Source organism: Dasypus novemcinctus, chromosome 21 (assembly GCF_030445035.2).
Source record: "Dasypus novemcinctus isolate mDasNov1 chromosome 21, mDasNov1.1.hap2, whole genome shotgun sequence".
Lineage (NCBI taxonomy): Eukaryota > Metazoa > Chordata > Mammalia > Cingulata > Dasypodidae > Dasypus > Dasypus novemcinctus.
Genome location: NC_080693.1, coordinates 37,929,486 through 37,944,501, shown reverse-complemented (window position 1 = coordinate 37,944,501; position 15,016 = coordinate 37,929,486). Strand labels below are relative to the sequence as shown.

Sequence of the window (15,016 nt, the reverse complement as noted above, 5' to 3'; positions counted from 1 at the left end):
TGCTTCCCTCTAATGTGTTTTTGATCTCAACTTTCGTGTCTTTCATTCCCATGAGCTCTGTTACTTTTCTATCTAAGTTTTCAAATTCTTCTTCATGCTTGCTCAGTTTCTTCCTGATGCCCTTTATCTCTTTGGCCATATTATCTTTCAACTCATTAATTTGGTTTTGGAAATTTGTGTGCATCTTGGTAATTAGTTGTCTCAAATTCTGCATCTCATCTGGGGCTTTGATATATTCCTTTGCTTGGCCCATTTCTTCCGTTTCTTAGTATGGCTTATAACTTTTTGCTGATCTAGGCATCTGATTAGGATGGTGAGTTCAGTCAGATGCTCATTTTCTCTCATTAGGATTTAGTGGTAGGTGGCTGTGTTTTACTCTGTTCTTTGATTCCTGGTTCAACCTATTATGGGTCTTTAGGATTGTCCCTGTTAGTTGCTCAAATCTGGGCCCTGGATCCATTTATGGGTTGCAGAACCCACTTCCAAGGCCTTGGGGAAGAAGGCTGTAAAGAAAATGCCCAACCTACTTATTTACTTTTTTTTTTTTTTTTTTTAAGGCACCAGGGCCGGGGATTGAACTCCAGACCTCATATGATGTAGGAAGCCTGCACTCAACTACCAAGCCCCATCAGCTCCCTGTTTACTTTTAATTTCCTCATGTGCACTTCCTTTTCCCGCCAGCAGATGGCGCCCTTTGGCTGTCCTCTCAGTTCTAAGCCTTGCGATTTGCTGCAACAGGGACTGGATCAATATGATAGAGGATCCTGCCTTCAGACTACAAGTCTGGTAAAATCAGACTTTCTCAGAAGCAGTTCTCCAACTTTTGCTGCAGCCCCCTCCCTTCCCCAGAAGGAATGCCACTCCCTTCTCTGTCCTCAATGACCAGACCAGGTCATTAGACAGGGAGGCGAGGATGGGCTCTCTTTAGTCCCCTGACAGCCCCCCCAAGGCAAACTGTGGCAGGACCCCAACCTGCCTGGAAGTGCTCGTGGGACACAGCAGGCCAAATCTGTGGGTCAAAAGCTGAGTCCGCCTTAGGCTGTGCCCCCTTTCCCCTTTCCCGGGGAGGTGGCTCCCTGAGGCTCCCTCTGGAACGGCAGGCCCCTGGCAGGAGAATTCAGTGCCCTCTCCTTGTGGGGGTGGGCATCGCAGGCCCAGCTGCAGTCTACTCAGGGTCTTCATGTCGAGGCTCCTTTCCTGGGCTTCTCTCTCGTCTGGGTGGTGTCCAGCCTTCCCCTGGTGTCCTACACCCTAAGACTTTCCTCCCCCCAGGCCGTTTCTGCCTGTCCTCTAGCTACTCTTCTGTTGTTATGTATGTTTTACCACAATCTTAAAAATAAATAAGTAAGTAAATAGGGTGGAAATCAAGTAAGAAATGAAGCTCTGTGGCAGGCAGACTCGGAGGGTGCCTGCATGACCTCGTTTCCTGGTGGCCACGCCGTTGTGTAATCCTCTCCTGGGGTGCGGGTGGAACCAGTACCTGGCTTCTAACCAACAGAGGACAGCAAAGGACACGAGATGCACATGATTACCTTATAAGACAATGACCCCATCTTGCTTGGAGCCTCTCCCCTGCTGGCTTCAAGGAAGCAAGCAGCTATGCTGCAAAGGCCCATGTGGTAACGTGAGAACAGCCTCCAGTCAACAGCCAGAAGCAGCTGAGGCCCTCATTCCAGCCAAAGATGCGACGCAGCCCCAGCTGACACCTTGACTGCAGCTTGTGAGACCCTGGAGCACAGGACTCAGCTATGCCATCCCCTGACTCCTGACCCACAGACACTGTGAGATAATAAAATGGGTTGTTTTAAGCTGCTAAGTCTGTATTAATTCTCTTATGCACGGATTGATAAGATCAGTTAGTAGGATAAGTAATACATGCCCCTAAGCCTCAGAAACGGGATTCTTAGGGGAAGTTGCCACTCTGCTAGAAGGCAGGGAGAGAGACCAGGAAACCACTGTGTTTTAGCACCACCAGACAGAGCCTCTAGGCCCTTACTTGCTTTATACTCAGTGAGTTTCCAGGACTTAAGCCATACAGCCAGAATGCAGGGTAGAGAGGACAGCAGGTGGAGACTGCACACTCAAACAGAAGCTTCTCCTGATTAGCCACTGCATAGAAGGCAAGCTTCCCCGCCTCGAGGTCCAGCCAGATGCCCACAACCCCAGGTCTGTCAAAGCCGAGGACAGTTTCCTTCTCCATGTGCCACGCAGACAGCTGACTAGTCCCCTTCCACTCCACACACCAGGAGTCCCTGGTCCTTCCCAGGATCTGGTCACGGCTCATCTTGCAGGAAGCCACCCCAACCGCCCAGTGGCTACAATACTGAGTGTCCACTTCCCAGTACTTCTTCCCAGAGGACAGGGCCTGGGAACATAAGACCTGGCAGGTCGAAAACCTCTGGCGACTCCAGGGATAGGGCTGTTGGAACTGCACAACAGTTACTGTCTGGCCATCCTTGGATATCTCCAGGCTGCGGGAGAGGCTCTCCAGGTCAAAGGTTGGAATGATGGCCCCTGGGGGAGAAAACAAGAACACAACCAGCCAGTTTCTGATTGCCCGTGCTAAGGGGTCCTCAAAGAGCAAAAAATCAGCTTTGCATCTTTGGGTGTAACACTGCTTGACTTAGACTGTCGTTAAAATCAGTATATCAACTGGCAGTTTACCCCTGATACCCTTAATGTTCTATTAACGATGACCCCTTCCCACCTTGATTTCTACCAACCCATCAGCCATCTTTCAGGAAGCCTCTCTGAATCCCACCTAGCAAAAAGTCATCTCTTACTTTTCTCAACACCTTCGACCTACTGTACAGGAATTTACAGCCACAGCTATTTATATCACTCCTGCTAAACCTAAGTTTACTGGCTAAGGACCGCATCTTATTCTTGTTTTATAGTTCTTACACACTGTCTCCTACTGAGTGAATAAATAATTGCCAACACTTATGTAACATTTACTACCCTAGGTACTCTATATACATTCACTCGTTTAATGCTCCTGACCATCACATGAGAGAAGTACAATTATTATTTCCATTTTACAGATGAGGGAATGGAGGCTCTCTGAGGTCATGTGACTTGTCCAAGATCACACTGCTAGTAAAGGGAGGAAGTGAGAGTCAAACCCAAGCAGTCTGGCTCCAGGATGCACACTGTTGAGGACTGCCCCACACTGGGACAGCAGCAGTACCTAAGCAGGTCAGGGAACAAGCAGCTGGCTGTGAGCAGTGACCGAGCATGGATGCCCAAAGGTTACCTGGGTTCTGAGTGCTCACGGGTCGGACTTAGCTCGGCATTTGGGAGTTCGCAACCTGCCTTACCTTTGCCATCAGCTCCTCACAGGGAGGGACCCGGGCCGGGGGAAGCAAATCTGGGAGTCAAGGAGTGGCGAGATGGACACAGCCTGTCCTCCACACAGCTCTTCTCTGCACCAGTCCAAACCCAAGCTTGAAGCCAACCACTTACTTACACTGAGCAAACTGGGAGACCCTCCTGGGTGCAGGGTGGCTCTGGTTAGGCAGCGGGGACGAAGAGGAAGACGGGGCTTCCAGGAGTTCCACTAAGGAATCAAAAAATCAAAACGGGGCAGGGGAAGGGGAAATCTCATCAGAAAAAGGCAAACAGAGGTATCTAAACATTCTGATCACACCATACAGACTGTCTTCCTTGTCATTAGCATATTTCTTTTAAAAAGTTTATTTTAAAATAATTTCAAACTTATAGGACAGTTGCAAACATGATACAAACTTCACATACAGAACTCCAACATACCCCCAACCACTCAGATGTCCAGATCCACCTTTGCCCTTGCTTCCTTCCTTCCTCCTTCCCTCCTCCCTTCCTTCCTTTCCAACCATCATCTATTTTCTGAACCTTTAAAAGCAGGTTGCACATTTCATATTCCATAATACTTACATATGCACATTTCCTACAGACAAGGCTACTGCCTTATGTAATCACCTCAGGTCATCGAGATCAAGAAATTTAACAGTCATATAAAGCTCACACTCTATATTCCAGTTTTTTCTTAAGTCCCAATAATGCCCTTTTGAACCTTTTCTCCTTCATTCTTCGGGCCAATCATATACAGCATTTAATTGTCATTATCTATTTAGTTTTTTAAAAAAACTGTAGAATCATATATACAACATAAATCTTCCCATTCTAACCCTTCCCAAGAATATCATTCAGTGGGATTAGTCACATTCACAATGTTGCAGTACCCTCACCACCATCCATTACTAGAACTTTCCCTTCTCTTCAAACAGAAACCCTACACTCAATTTTTCATTAACCCCACATTTCCCCTGTCCTCCACCCCTGGTTACCTGCACTGTACTTATTGTCCTTACAAGTTTACACATTCTCTGATATTTTCTTTGTGGTTACCATGAGGTTTAAACTTAACATTCTAAATCTACAACAATCTCATTTGCTTTGATACCAACTAAACAACTTTTTTTTTTCTTTTTTTTTTAAATCTTTTTTTTTTTTAAAGATTTATTTATTTATTTAATTCCCCCCCCCTCCCCTGGTTGTCTGTTCTTGGTGTCTATTTGCTGCGTCTTGTTTCTTTGTCCGCTTCTGTTGTCGTCAGCGGCACGGGAAGTGTGGGCGGCGCCATTCCTGGGCAGGCTGCTCTTTCTTTTCACGCTGGGCGGCTCTCCTCACGGGTGCACTCCTTGCGCGTGGGGCTCCCCCACGCGGGGGACACCCTTGCGTGGCACGGCTCTCCTTGCGCGCATCAGCACTGCGCATGGCCAGCTCCACACGGGTCAAGGAGGCCCGGGGTTTGAACCACGGACCTCCCATATGGTAGACGGACGCCCTAACCACTGGGCCAAGTCTGTTTCCCCCAACTAAACAACTTGAATAGCACACATAAACTCTGTCCCTGTAACCCTCTGCCACCCCCACCTTTACGTAGTTCTTGTCACAAACTGCATATTTATACATTATGAGTCCAAAACCATTGATTTATCATTATATTTTACCCATTTGCCTTTTAGATCCTGTAAGAAGTAAAAAATGGAGTTACAAATCAAATACACACTAATACTAGTATTTATATTTATCCATGTCATTATCTCTTCCAGACATCTTTATTTCTTCATGTGGCTTTAGTCAATTGTCTGGTGTCCCTTTCCTTTCAACCCACAGCACTCCCTTTAGCATCTCTTGTAGGATTGGTCTAGTGGAAATGAACTCCTTCAGGCTTTGTTTATCTGGGAAAGTCTTAATCCCGCCTTCGGGTTTTTTTTTTTAAGATTTTTTAATTTATTTCTTTCCTCTCCCCCCCTCCAAGTTGTCTCCTCTCTGAGTCCATTCGCTGTATGTTCTTCTGTGTCCACTTGTATTCCTGTCAGCGGCACCAGAAATCTGTTTCTTTTTTTGTTACGTCATCTTGTGTCAGCTCTCTGTGTGTGCAGCGCCATTCTTGGGCAGGCTGCAACTTCTTTCATGCTGGGTGGCTCTTCTTACGGGGCGCACTCCTTGCACATGGGGCTGCCCTATGTGGGGGACACCCCTGTGTGGCACGGCACTCCTTGCGCCCATCAGCACTGCGCGTGGGCCAGCTCATTACAGGTCAGGAGGCCTGGGGTTTGAACCTTGGACCTCCCATGTGGTAGGGAGACGCCCTATCCATTGGGCCAAATCTGTATCCCCCTCCTTCATTTTTGAAAGAAACTTTTGCCAGATATAGAATTATGAGTTGGCATTTTTTTGCTTTCAACACTTTAAATATATCTTCCCCGTCTTGCCTCTATGGTTTCTGGCGAGAAAGTCAGAACTTAATCTTATTGAGTCTCCCTTGTGACGTTGCTTCTCTCTTGTGGCTTTTAGAGTTCTCTTATCTTTGGCATTTAGCAGTTTGATTATAACAGGGCATGGCGTGGGTCTATTTGGGTTTATCCTGTTCGAGTTTGTTGAGCGTCTTGGATTTGTATAGTCATCTATTTCATTAAATTTGGGAAGTTATCAACCCTTATTTCTTTGACTATTATCTCTTCCTCTTTTGCTTTTTCTTCTCCTTCTGGGACCCCCCCCCAGTGCTTATACTGGTATGCCTGATGGTGTCCCACAGGTTCCTTGGGCTCGATTCACTTTTTTTCTTTCTTTCTGTTCCTCAGACTGGATTATTTCATTCATCTTATCTTCGGGTTCATTGATTCTTTCTTCTCCTAGCTCCAATCTGCTGTTGAGCCCCTCTATGGCATTTGAAATTTCGGTTGCTGTGGTCTTCGGTTCTGCTCAGTTCCCTTCCATAGCTCCATGTCTCTATTAAGATATACTCTTTATGTTCATCTATTGTTTTCCTGACTTCCTTTAAGTTCAGGGGTTCTTAACCAGGGCTCCACAGGCCCCCAAAAAGTACATGGAATGATTTCAGGGGGTCCGTGAGCTTGATTGAAAAAAATCAACTTATTACCTTTATTTTCTCTGACCTCGGATGTTGAGTATCATAAAATTATCTGCCGTTACATTCTGAGAAGGAACCTGAGGTTTTCACCTGACTGGCAAAGGGGTCCGTGGAACAAAAAAGGTTAAGATCCCCTGCTTTAGTTCTTTGTCCGTGTTTTCCTTTATCCCACTGAGCATATGGAAGACCATTTTTTAAAAGTCTTTGTCTGGTATGTTCAAGGTTTGATTCTCCTCAGTGATAGTTTCTAACATACCCCACTGACCCCAGAGATGGCATCCTTGTCTGTTTGCTCATTGTTTGCTCAGTTTTTTCTCATTGTTTGTTTTTTCTTTAAAAAAGTACAAACACACACACAGAGGTAAATTCCTTTATAATTTGGGGTTGTCAAAGTCTTTCTAACCAAAACTAAAATCTAGAAGTAATAAAAGCAAAGACTGATAAAATTTACTACATAAATTTTTAAAAAATATCTATATGACAAATATTTTTTCTAAGCAAAATCAAATGATAGACTGGAAATGTTGCAGCTCAAATCACAGACAAGAGGCTTATCTCCCTAATTTACCAAAGAGTTCTTAAAAATCTGTTTTAAAATGGTCAACAATACAAGATATAAGTGTACACTTTATGAAGAAATGCAAATTATGACACATCAAACATTATTGGCTTTTAATCTACAATTACATCTGTACCCACATGAAATGATATATGTACAGTTATTCACCTCAGTATTTTTTGTAATTATAAACAACCGGAAACAATCATGCATCCATCCATCAGAAGACTATAAAAATAAATGTTGGCATGTCTGTAAATTGGAATACTATGTAGCTGTAAAGAAGAAAATGTTCTAGGTACTGATTTGTAAAGATGTCAAGATAAATTAATTTTAAAAGAAAAGTAAAATTCAGAACTCTGTATATATAGTATGCTGTCTTTCATGTAAAAGATTGGGGAAAATAAGAACATAAATTCATATTTTCTTGTATTTGCATAAAGAAATTCTGAATGGACCCTCAACAAAAGAATAAAAGTATTTGACATGGGGGGAAATGGGTGAAACAGGCAGGAATGAAAGACTTCCACTGTATACTAACGAGAAATGTATATTAACTCAAAATGAATGAATCAAATGCCTAAATATAAAAACTAAAACCATAAAACCCTTAGAAAAAAACATAGGGAAATATCTTCAGGACCATTTATGAGGCAATGGATTCTTAGACTTTGTATCAAAACCCCAAGCAATAACAACAAAATAGATAACTCAAAACTTAAAATTTTTGTATATCAAAGGGCATTATTAAGAAAGTAAAAAGACAATCTATAGAATGGGAGAAAATATTTGGAAATCATACACCTAACAAGGGTAATATCCAGAATACATAAAGAATTCCTACAATAAAAAGACCAATAACCTAATTTAAAAATGGGGAAAAGACTTGAATAGACATTTCTCCAAGGAAGATATACAAATGGTCAATAAGCACATGCAAAGATGCTCAACAGCATTAGCCATCAGGGAAATGCCAATCAAACCACAGTGAGATACCATTTCATACCCCCTAGAATGACTATCAAAAAAAAGAAAGAAAGAAAATAACAAATGTTGGAGAAGAAGTAGAGACGTAGGAACCCTTGTACATTGCTGGTGGAAGTTAAAAAATGGTGCAGCTGCTATAGAAAACAGTTTGGCAGGTCCTCAGGAAGCTAAACACAGAATTACCATATGACCAGCAACTCTACTTCCAGGTATATAACCAAAAGAATTGAAAATGAACTTGAACAGATATTTGTACACCAATGTTTGTAGCAGCATTAGTCACATTAGCCAAAAGGTAGAAGCAACCCAATGTCCATCAACAGATGGATGAATCAACAAAATATGGAACATACATATAATGATATATTATTCAGCCATAAAAAGGAAAGAAGTTCTGACACATTCTAAATCATGAAGAAACCTTGAAGATATCATGTTGAGAGAAATAAGCCAGACACAAAAGGACAAATATTGTGTGAATTCACTGATATGAAATACCTAGAATGAACAAATTAATAGAGACAGAAAATAGATGACAGGTTACCAGGGGATGTAGAGGTAGGGAATGGGGAGTTACTGCTTAATGGGTACAAAGTTTCTGTTTGGGCTGATGAAAAAGTTTTGGTAATGGATGGTGGTGATGGAGGCACAATACTGTGAATGTTATTGGTATCTCTGAATAGTACACATATTAAGTGGTTAAAATTAGGAAATTTTGTATTGTATATATGTTTATGATACCAAATTTTTAAAAAAATCTTTAATTTTAAAAAGACAAAAAAGGGAAACGGATGTGGCTCAACCAATTGGGCTCCCATCTACTATACAGAAGGTCCTGGGTTAAATGCCCAGGGCCTCCTGGAGAGGCCAAGCTGGCCCACGTGGCAGGCTGGCCCACACAGAGTGCAGGCCCATGTGGAAATGCCGCCTGCACAGGAATGCTGGCCAACGCTGAAAGCTGGCACAGCAAGATGACACAATAAGAGACACACAGGAGAGACAATAAGAGACACAGGAGATGATGGAGCTGAGGTGGCACAAAAGAATGCTCACCTCTCTCCCACTCTGGAAGGTCCTAGGATGGGTTCCTGGAGCCACCTAATGAGAAGATAAGCAGACACAGAAGAACACAGAGCAAAAGGACACAGAGAGCAGATAACGGGGGTGTGTGTGTATGGAATAAATAAATAAATCTTAAAAAAAAAAGACAAAAAAAATTCAAACAGTCTAATTTTTGGAACAAACAGGAAACTGTTCTCTAATCATTTTCTTTCAGAAACTCCTGCCAAGGAATCATGCTTCTCTACTTATATAAGGAACGACCTTTCAAGCAGAGTAACATCACTCAAAAATAAAAATGCTCTGAGAGATGTGTGTCTAAAGTACATAAATCTGTAAGTCGCCAGAGCAGGAGGCAAGTGAGAGAGGGAAGTTAATGTCTAATGGGCTGACTTTAATCGCTCTTCAATCATGATTCTGAGGGAACAACAAAGAACCTACAAAGTCAAGATAGAAAGGTTCCATTCTCCATTGTTGATGTTTAATGCTGTTCGCACATTCCCCAGAAAGTATATTTTAATAGAATTTATCCGAGAACTAGTTACAAAGCTGCATGTTTTGATAATAAATGTATTTACTAGTTAAAAAATTAAAATTAAAAGTTGGCTATTTTCAAACCTCCTCAGGAGAGAGAACACAGATGAGCAGTAAGCTAGCAAAATCAGGTCAAGATTCTGCATTTATGGGGTCTTGGAAAATGGGTCCAGGTATTGAGTTTCTCTCAAGGGCCTGTGCTACATCACACTTCTGATCATGTTCAAAACGACATACCCACCAAGCAAAACACCCAGCCCACGCCTGCCTCACGCTCCACACCACAACGACGACACCGCCAGGCTCGAGGAGCTTGACCTCAAGGAACAAGGCCCCGGGCCCTGGAGCCCTTTGCTATCTCCCCCAAACGTGCCATATTGATCTTCCTCCACTCAATAAAAACAACTCACCCTGTGTTTGTTCTTCAGGAGCCTCTTTCCACGGGAACTTTTCTTGTAATTTTTCCTGGACTCCTTCTAGGGCACGGAGAATGTCTCTCATTTTCCCCTCAAATGTGTCGTTAGTCACTAGCTGTGGAGAAGTCAAGGGACAGTCAACCCCACAAGAAAAAGCCTAGTGATGAAACATTAAAAAATAAATAAATCCAAGTCCCTGATAGAATCCATCAGACATTATATTCAAGTTCCGCCACCTATCAATAATTTCCTATTTCGCTCCTGTGGCAGTTTGAGATTATTTATGAATTCCAAAAAGAGAGATTATGTTTGTAAACTAGTCTGTTCCTCTGGGTGTGATACCCTTGGATTGTATTAGATTCAGCTGAGATGGCTTTGATTAAATTATGTTAAGATTAGGGCTTGGATTCAACCGTGTCTGTAGGGTAGAACTCAGTGTAAGTCCCTGCCCCCTTGGTGGGCTGATATAAATGGACACTCACTCAAGAAGACACACCAAAGAAAATACATAGGAAGAGAGAGAGAGAGCTCCATAGGCACGGCAGAGGAGAGAACTTTGATCCTACAGCCCTGGGAAGACAGATGAGCCATTCAGCTGATGGAAGCCCTGAGAAAGCCCAGAAAGAAACAAGCCCTGTGCCAGCCTGGAGCTGCGAGAGAGGAAGGCTGAACCCTCACAGAGATTGGCAACTGACTTTGGTGAGACGTCAACCTTGAATTGGACTGTTTAGGACCTGCAACTACAAGCTTTTACCCCAAATAAATATCCTTTATAAAAGCCAACAGATTTCTGGTACTGTGCATCAGCACCCCTTTTGGCTGAATAATACACCTCCTAACAAGTTTTTAAAAATATAATTAGGCCCTAAAACATATACATTGAAAACAATCTGTGCATCAGCACCCCTTTGCTGAATAATACACCTCCTAACAAGTTTTTAAAAATATAATTAGGCCCTAAAATATATACATTGAAAACAATCTAGAATAATATATGGTATAGCAAAAATATTAAGGAATGGTTATTTCAGGATGGTGGGGCTATGGATGATTTTATTTTTGTTTTTTAAAACGCCATGTATGGGGAAGCAGACTTGGCACAGTGGTTAGGGCGTCCGTCTACTACATGGGAGGTCCGCGGTTCAAACCCTGGGTCTCCTTGACCCGTGTGGAGCTGGCCCATGTGCAGTGCTGATGCGCGCAAGGAGTGCCCTGCCACACAGGGGTGTCCCCGTGTAGGGGAGCCCCACGCGCAAGGAGTGTGCCCCGTAAGGAGAGCTGCCCAGCATGAAAGAAAGTGCAGCCTGCCCAGGAATGGCGCTGCACACACGGAGAGCTGACAAAACAAGATGAGGCAACGAAAAGAAACACAGGTTCCCAGTGCCGCTGATAAGGATGGAAGTGGTCACAGAAGAACACGCAGCAAATAGACACAGAGAGCAGACAGCTTGGGGGGGAAGGGGAGAGAAATAAAAATAAATAAATAAATAAAATGCCATGTATTTTCCAAAATTGTGTATAAAGTACATGGATTTCTTAATTAATGCCAAAAGCACTTAAATTGTTTGGTTTATCTTTCAGGGGCTTGACAGTGGTCACTGAGATATGCATCAGAAACAAGAATAATATTCCCTCGACTGTGTCAAAGGCTACTGGGAGGTCAGTAAAGATAAGGACTAGAATGTCTTCAGTGTATACTTGGAGATCACTGGTGACCTTGAGAGAGAGCAGGTTAAGCGGAGTGATGAGGATGGAACCAAGCCTGCTTAAAACTTCCCGACTTCACTTTAAGCATTCCAAACTTACAACAATTTGGAAGTAATCTTTTAATGGTGAAAGATGAAGATGTATTGCATCCTTCAACTGCAAACACATTCATGGTGTCCCAGGTGGAAACTTTCCCTAGCCCCACACCCTGGCACATCCCTTCCTCACTCTGCTGAGCCTACCGTGCCCAGGAGGCTGGGTTTGTTGCCTGGCCCAGATTCTGAGAGGTGCCTCAGACTCCGAAGACTCGTGATGATGTCTTTAAGCTGCACCACCAGCTCTGCCAGCTCTGGACCAACTTCTGTGCTGCTCTTCCACGCTGCCAACTTTGAAAAAGCAAAGCCAGAACGTAAAAGCTGGACCCTGCAACCCGCACTTGACAGAGGGAGCCATAAACACAGGATAAAGGAAGCAACAGAAGAAATAACTAACCACGGTCCAGGGTTTTTGCATCCCCATTTCTCTCCACTGATCTCCCAGGGCCGTATCAGGGAAGGCTAGGTCATCCCTGAGATGGGGAATGAGTGAAGCGTGCAGGAAAGCCTATCGGTTATTTGGTGCAGAGGAAGTTTAGAGAGAAAATAAGGTGGAGAAAGCCTGAAGTTTTGCAGGGCAGCAGAGCTGATGATGAGCAACACAGTGAAAGGCACTTGGCTCAGGTTGGAGCTCCACTCTGGCCTCTGACTCATCCTGTGTCCTTCAAAAATGAAGGGACTATCCTGCCCTCTGCTCTTCAGTAGTGAAAAGGTTGATGTAAAAACATCTTGGAGACTTCTAAGTGTTTCCCAGATGTAAGCTCCTGTTTGAACATTAACTGATATCTTTCACATTTAAAGAAACAGTCTAACAAGCCTGCCAAACAACTCCTCTTAAGGCCTTAATCTGCTAAACTGTAGGGGTGGGAATAAATTTCCCCGCCAAAAACATATTTTGGCAGAGGCACCAAGAGCTGGTGACACTCACCAGAGTCTGGGCCCTGACCTCGAATGGAGAACTTTGCTTTACCTCCAAAAGGGGGCCCTACATAGTCACAGATATTCCAGAGGATGTCCATCATCCAACTAGAGTGTTTATAAACCAGAGTGTTTACATTTTCTTTTAGCATTTTTCATTTTCAAAATTATGCTAGGAACGCAAAACCTGGAATTGACCCAGGACCTTTTTCATCTTTAAGAAACCCTGATGTCCTTCAAAAACCAGTGTTCTAGAAGCCATAACCAGGCTATTTTATAGAGGGTGGCGGCTGGCCGTTGTTAAATCTATTTGCTCTTAAATTTCCAGGCCCCAACCCTAAAATACTCAGGGTTTGAAACTATGAAATGGAGCACTCATGCAGGCACTTGTACAGATTCAAAACTTTTTGAAATACGTACATTCCTTTTTCATTTTTCATCTATAAAGAAATGCACACTCATTGTGGTGAGTTTGGAAATTACAGAAAACGAGAAAAAAGTCTTCTTATCATCTAATATCTTTCCACCCAAAGACAATGGTTTTAATTTAAAAGCCAATGGAAAGTGTATTCCGTCACTAAAATCTGTGTTTACAAAGAGTTCTAAGGCCATGAGGGATAATTCTGTATTATAATAAAAGAGGACAAAATCGGGTTGTACAATGCGATCTCCACTCCAGTTTAAAAGACCGCGGGAAAGCTGGAGAAGGGGAAAGAGGCCAATCGTGGAGCAGTTATTTTCGTTAACAGGATTGCGGGAGATTTTGTTTTTCTGCTTTTTTATTTTTTTCTGAGATTTTCCGAAGATTCTCCAAAGACCGAGTAGTATTTTAGATTGAGAAAAGTAATTTAAAGGAGAAAGGATGGAAGGAGGAGGAAGCGTCATCAAAGGGGGGGTTGGGGCGCGAAGAAAGGGGCGGGCACGTCCGAGGGAGGAAGAGCTCCTGACCCGCCTCCCTACCGGCAGCTGCGCGGGGTGGCTCGGGGAGCCCCCGGCCGGGCCGCATCCCGGGTCGGGGGCAGGGTCGGGGCGGCCGTCCAGCGCGCGCACGGCTTGGCTGTACTTGTCCGCCAGGTCCTGCAGCAGCGTGTTCTTCTGCAGCCGCGGCTTCTGCGCCGCGCCCTGGCGGCAGGTGGGGCAGGCCCAGCGGCGCCCCGCGCCCCACATGCCCTCCAGGCAGCGGCGGCAGAAGCTGTGGCCGCAGGCCAGGGTGGCGGGCCAGTCGAGCAGACCGTGGCAGATGATGCAGCCCAGGTCGTCCTCCGTCAGCCACACAGGGACGGCCGGACCGGGGCCGGGGCCCAAGCCCGCCATGGTGACTAAGCGGCTGTCGGGGCGCGGGGCTGTGGCCCTCGGCCTTTCCTCCTCTGGCCCCTCCCTCGCTCTTCCTCTCTCCGCCTCCTTCCCCCAGCGCGACGTCCCCTTCTCGCTTCCGTGCTTCCTGTTTTGTTTTCTCAGCTTTTATCGAAAGCTGGCCTTAGTCCCTCCACTACCAGTCTTCTGAGGGAGGTGGCCCGCTATTCCTGCCTCCTTCACTGGGAAGTGAGCACACCCCAAAGCGCCAGGAACCCAATGATGGCCAAAGGCTCTCTTCAGCTTGGTGTCCCCCTTATATGCAATCCCGACACATCTTGGGAGAAGGAAAAAGAGGTTTCAACTCAAGAACTCATTTTTTTAAAAACAAATCAATTTTACTGGTGCATATTAATAAAGCACAGAATACATACAAAGTGTACAATCAGTGGTATCTGGTGTAATTACATAGTTGTGCATTCATCACTTCAATCATTATTAGAGCATTTTCATTATTTCAATAATAATAAAAAATTAAAATTCTGCACCTCTCGATCTCTCTATGCTTTCCCTGCTGTACTTAGCTGCTATTTCTGGCTATTCTTGCACAATTTTTCATTTATTAAGCAGTTATATTGAGATATATTCACATACCATATGATCTATCCAAAGTGTATGATCAGGCTGCGGACTTGGCCCAGTGGTTAGGGCGTCTGCCTACTACACCGGAGGTCCGCGGTTCAAACCCCTGGCCTCCTTGACCTGTGTGGAGCTGGCTCACGCACAGTGCTGATGTGCGCAAGGAGTGCCCTGCCACGCAGGGGTGTGTCTCCCACCCCGGGTAGGGGAGCCCCACCTGCGCCCCTTATGGAGAGCCGCCCAGCGCGAAAGAAAGTTCAGCCTGCCCAGGAATGGTGCCGCACACACACGAGAGCTGACACAGCAAAGTGACGCAACAAAAAGAAACACAGATTCCTGTGCCGCTGACAAAAACAAGAGCAGGCAAAGAAGACGCAGCAGCAGCAAA

At 44.5% G+C, this 15,016-nt stretch overlaps 1 protein-coding gene across 1 annotated transcript; it reads right to left on the bottom strand.

Moving 5' to 3' along the window:
* Nucleotides 1-1,799: 1,799 nt before the first annotated feature.
* On the bottom strand, nt 1,800-14,070 carry RNF135 (ring finger protein 135). The gene is made up of 5 exons (XM_004454888.4): nt 13,657-14,070; nt 11,926-12,069; nt 9,971-10,091; nt 3,470-3,559; nt 1,800-2,514 (listed from the first exon to the last, which is right to left on the bottom strand). The coding sequence occupies exons 1-5, from the start codon at nt 14,008-14,010 to the stop codon at nt 1,985-1,987; spliced, it is 1,239 nt and encodes a 412-aa protein (XP_004454945.1). The 5' UTR covers nt 14,011-14,070; the 3' UTR covers nt 1,800-1,984.
* Between the last annotated feature and the right edge of the window lie 946 nt (nt 14,071-15,016).

Bases quoted from the DNA above. Each gene is read 5' to 3' on its own strand.
- RNF135 (XM_004454888.4), bottom strand. From the start codon at position 14,010: ATGGCGGGCTTGGGCCCCGGCCCCGGTCCGGCCGTCCCTGTGTGGCTG. The intron at 10,092-11,925 runs GTAGGCTCAGCA...ACTTCTCCACAG, and splicing joins AACCCAGCCTCCTGGGCACG to CTAGTGACTAACGACACATT. The intron at 2,515-3,469 runs GTAAGTAAGTGG...TTTCTCCCCCAG, and splicing joins GGTCTCCCAGTTTGCTCAGT to GGGCCATCATTCCAACCTTT.